This window comes from Nicotiana sylvestris, chromosome 10 (genome assembly GCF_000393655.2).
Source record: "Nicotiana sylvestris chromosome 10, ASM39365v2, whole genome shotgun sequence".
Classification (NCBI taxonomy): domain Eukaryota; kingdom Viridiplantae; phylum Streptophyta; class Magnoliopsida; order Solanales; family Solanaceae; genus Nicotiana; species Nicotiana sylvestris.
The window spans coordinates 158,210,276-158,214,728 of NC_091066.1; the positions used below are offsets into that span (position 1 = coordinate 158,210,276).

At 36.8% G+C, this 4,453-nt stretch overlaps 1 protein-coding gene across 1 annotated transcript; it reads right to left on the minus strand.

Moving 5' to 3' along the window:
• Positions 1 to 332: 332 nt before the first annotated feature.
• Positions 333 to 3,198, minus strand: LOC104249385 (chalcone--flavanone isomerase). Its single transcript, XM_009805808.2, has 4 exons — positions 3,075 to 3,198; positions 2,841 to 2,999; positions 991 to 1,214; positions 333 to 834 (listed from the first exon to the last, which is right to left on the minus strand). The coding sequence occupies exons 1-4, from the start codon at positions 3,163 to 3,165 to the stop codon at positions 574 to 576; spliced, it is 735 nt and encodes a 244-aa protein (XP_009804110.1). The 5' UTR covers positions 3,166 to 3,198; the 3' UTR covers positions 333 to 573.
• Positions 3,199 to 4,453: the final 1,255 nt, after the last annotated feature.

Here is a 4,453-nt window from a genome sequence, read left to right on the forward strand (position 1 = left end):
AGTTAAAATCATGTATTAAAATCAGATAATAGGCCAATTATAATAGTTTAAGCGACCGTGCTAGAAACACGGAACCCGGGAATGCCTAACATCTTCTCCCGGGTTAACATAATTCCTTACTTAGAATTTCTGGTTCGCAGACTTCAAAAGGAAAGTCGAATTTCCTCGATTTGGGATTTAAAATAAACCGGTGACTTGGAACACCAATTAAATTATTCCAAGTGGCAACTCTGATTAAATAAATAATCTCATTTCAAATAATATCACTTTAATTGGAAAAACTCTCTTGTGTTACCATCGGGTGGTAAAAAGGAGGTGTGACACTTGTCCAATTGGTAAGAACATATTTTGATAAATAATGACTTAAATTCATCAAAAGGCACGTTGAGCCTCCCACATTACATAGTAAACACAATTTCAAAGATGGGACCCTGTTGAATACTAGTACTACATAGTAGACAAGCCAGAAAAGCCTAGGCTAAATCATTCCTCTAGTATGCTCATGCAACGTTGACAACATCAGGCTCAGTTGACAAAGGAGTTTCAGCATTATAACCTTTTTTGTTATCCTAACTAGACTCCAATTTCTGGAATGGTAGGTTTCTCCTCAATCACTGGATCGGAGGATTTCTCAATTCCTGGTTTTTCAAAAACTGACGCGTCGGCATAGCTCTTTTTGAATAGTCCTGACACTCTTTCGGCGATACTACACTTTGCTGCAGGGGAAACTCCATGTTTGCCAATTATGGATTCCAGCACTGCTTCAGACAATTGTTTGTTCTCTATAACAGCATTTCCAGTGCCAGTAATTGAATCATCTTTAATGAAGCTAATCTGGACTCGGACAAAGAAAAATATAGAAGGAACATCAATGAGCTTACAGATAAATGTTGTTCATCTTTTTGGTGCATAAATATTGCCAAAAGGGTCCGATCAGATGATGCAAATGTCTAATTTCTATTATCGCTCTATATAATTGATCATACATACCGTCAATGCCCCAACAGGTGATTGAGTAAAAAGAATGGAGGCACCCGGCGGGAAGGTTTCATTCTGGAAAATGTTGAGGAGCTTTTCAATGGCCTGACTCTCTGCATCGGTGTAGGTTCCTATTGCTTTCCAATGGGCAACACAATTTTCTGCCACCTTCTCTGAGTATTGCTTACCCGTCAAAGGCAAGATCATAGTCACTCGGGTGAATTTCTCAAAGGGACCTGCCAGAGAGAAAGTATGAAAACATTCACAAATGGAGAGAAACCTCTTGATTGTTTTAAGACCTAGATACGTAGAATGTTATATTAATAAAGCCCTCTTGATTATCCTGAACTTCTTATTTATAAGAGCGATTCTTCCAGACCAATGGGAATTGAACCAGCGACCTTACAAAGATTTTGAACCCCCTTTACCACTGGGCTACACTTTTGGAATATGTCAATGGTTTTCAAAATATAATATATAGAGGAACAAAACAAATTTTGCCTCATATGTACACTATAATATTTCGGCAAGGGGGTTCAACCCACTTCCGCCTCCCTAAATTTGCCTCTGAAGATTTATTGACATGTAGAACCAGGGGCTGATGTAGAGTTCAACTAATTTGGCTCAGAAAATATGTGTTAAAAAATTCGTTAAAAAGTTCAATTAATTAATTTCGAAACCAATACATCACATGAGTTGTGATAGAATCAATATAAAGTTCAGATCCTGGAGCTGCCTCTATCCAAATTGACCTATGAATGTATATCCTTAGCTCATCTTGCCAAAAATTTGATGGATTTGGGTGGTTACAGTTTTTGAGATAAATTTAACACCTCTTTCTGCATCCCAAAACCTTGTTGTTTTTATAGCATAATTTTCTTCTTCGATAATTCCCCTCAATACCGTGTTACAAAGGACACTAATCTATTTACATAACCATATCAAATAGGATTTAAGTATATACACCGACAACATAATGAACTTTTTATACATCAGTATAATTTACATATAAGTTATTTTTCTACCGTTAGTGCATATACCTTAAACTCCAAAGGCGGGATCACTATTCCAAAAAGATGGGTGCACTATTACAAAGAGGTGAATCTAGAATTTATATTTAACGGGTTCAACCTTTAGGTTCCTAACATGTAATCATTTAGAAATTATAGGTTAAAAGTAAAAAAATTCTAGAAATTTTAGTGATTTTTAATATATATACCTACACTCCATATCAAAATATTGGAATCATTGAACCATACTACATCATCTACTGCTATTAGTTTTAATTAAATAAAATTTTGCAATGACAAAAGGAAATCAAGGGTTTCAATGTGTTAGATTTGGGGATTTCGAATGAGTAAATCAAATAAAAAAAGAAAAAAAATACTTAATTAAAACACAAGATGGACACTATACATGCCTAAAAACCGAGATTTAAACCTTTTAACTTCATTCGTAAAGGTGCATCCAGGGGCGGATTTAGGGGGCCGGAAGGTCGCCGAAAAATTACACTGTATATACGAGACAAAATCTATTTTTTATATTATGTTTTGAATTCCCTTGACACAATCCAAAAGTGTAGCTTAGAGGTCAAGGGGGTTCAAAACCTAAGGCCATAAGTTCAATTCTCACTAGCTACAATCTATTTTAACTTTTTTTCTTTTTGAACCCCCTTAGCAGAAATCCTGCCTCCGACACTGGGTGCATCTAATAATCTTTCTACTATAGGACTCTTTGAGCTTTGACACACACATGTATATTTAAGAGATATAACATTATTATATATGGTAGCATGGGTTCACGTGCCCCATGTTCCAACACATAGATACGCCCCCGTTAAACTCTATCAAATAAATTGTTACCTGTGACGATATCCCTGAAAAAGTCGAGTGAATTAGCCAACTCCTCTGAGCTTTTGCTTTTCCATTTAGCGGCGAGAAAAGGAAGAGCACTCTCTTCCAAGTAGACGCCGATCGCAGTGAACTTCACAAACTTCCCTTCAATTTCCAAACCTCTATTTCCTGCACACATAATTAAATTAGAGTGAGATTAAACACATAATTGGATTAGAACAAAGCAAAAAGGGTTAATTAAACCTGCGCCGGCAAGGAAAAAAGTATTGGTAGAACCAGGAGGCTTCACCATTGTTGATGGGAACACGTAATTCTCAATGGTAATGGACTCCATTGCTCTCTACTTTTTGATTTCACTTTTAACATCCAAGGATTTATGTTTAAATAGAGGAAGAGAGTGGTTTAATGGTAATAATGGAGTGGTTGAAGGGTAAAATTGACCAGCTATAATTTGTGGTTAGGTGGAGCGAGAGGCTCACACTATCTCACTCACCAAATTGCCGCCAGTCAACCCTCTCTTTGACTACCTTAAAAAGGATTTACCCAACTTTCCTTTAACAACTTGTCTATTGTGATTGTTACGTACCGTTTTATAACGTATAGTATTGCATCGTATCATCAAATATATGATGATTGGATAAATTACACGCAAAATACATAAGTATCCACCTAACATATGGCCTAAATCTCCCTTACATATTTTTTGAGGACATATATCACATTACACACGCAATCTTTTAAAATTGTGCATAATACACACTACGTTTGCCAGATGGCACGCGCATGTTTAACAAAAAAAATGAGCGCGTCAAACTAATGCATTATCTGTCCAAGTCCTTATATAAGCACACGTGTCTAAATCTTATTTGTCCACTTATTTTGTTAATTTAATAATTAAATGAAAAGAAAATGATATTCAAGCCCTTCTTCCCATTTGGAGCCCATATCGTCCCCGGAAGCCGGCGACAACCGCAGCCTCCTCATCTCCTCCCTCTTGCATCTCATTTAAGAAGATGTCAGCCATAACTCGGAATATCGGCAACGACCTCAAGCAACAAGCCGAGAACTCCATTGCCAGGTCATTAGTTTCACTGTCAGTTCATGCTCGACGAGCTCAGACCTTTTCCGCGTGGGTGGAGCTATCAGATCTTTCGGCAAGCTGGTGTTCTTCATTCAAATCTGGTCTCGTTTGGTTAAAAAAAAAAAGGGAAACAACAGCGACCTCCATTTTCGACCACTGTTATAGTGGCAAACCCATCGGTAACAATGGTGATTCCACAGCAAACAAAACAAACAAAACCTAGAAACTAAAAAAAAAAGTGAAAATTTTGTTTGTTTTCTTTTAAATATTATCAATTGGTGTAAATTTAGTATTTTCTTTTTTTTTCTTGAGTTAGGACACGTGTCACGACCTTATTGGCGCGTGACCTCACACATACTTTGAAAAGCTGGTCAAGAAAAAAGTGGTGTGTACAAGCTACATTTTAGAAAGGTTGCGTGTGTAATATTATTATCGTCCACAGAAAGTGTGTAAGGGGGATTTGGGCCAAAGGTTAGGTGGATACTTATGTATTTTGCCTAGATTGTATTATTTGTCATCGTTTTATGATGTCATGCGTCAA

What these genes read in the sequence shown, in the direction of transcription:
- LOC104249385 (XM_009805808.2), bottom strand. Translation starts at nt 3,165, where the DNA reads ATGGAGTCCATTACCATTGAGAATTACGTGTTCCCATCAACAATGGTG. An exon ending in TTTCAGGGATATCGTCACAG is followed by an intron (nt 1,215 to 2,840) that starts GTAACAATTTAT and finishes TCTCTCTGGCAG; the next exon opens with GTCCCTTTGAGAAATTCACC. An exon ending in CACCTGTTGGGGCATTGACG is followed by an intron (nt 835 to 990) that starts GTATGTATGATC and finishes GTCCGAGTCCAG; the next exon opens with ATTAGCTTCATTAAAGATGA.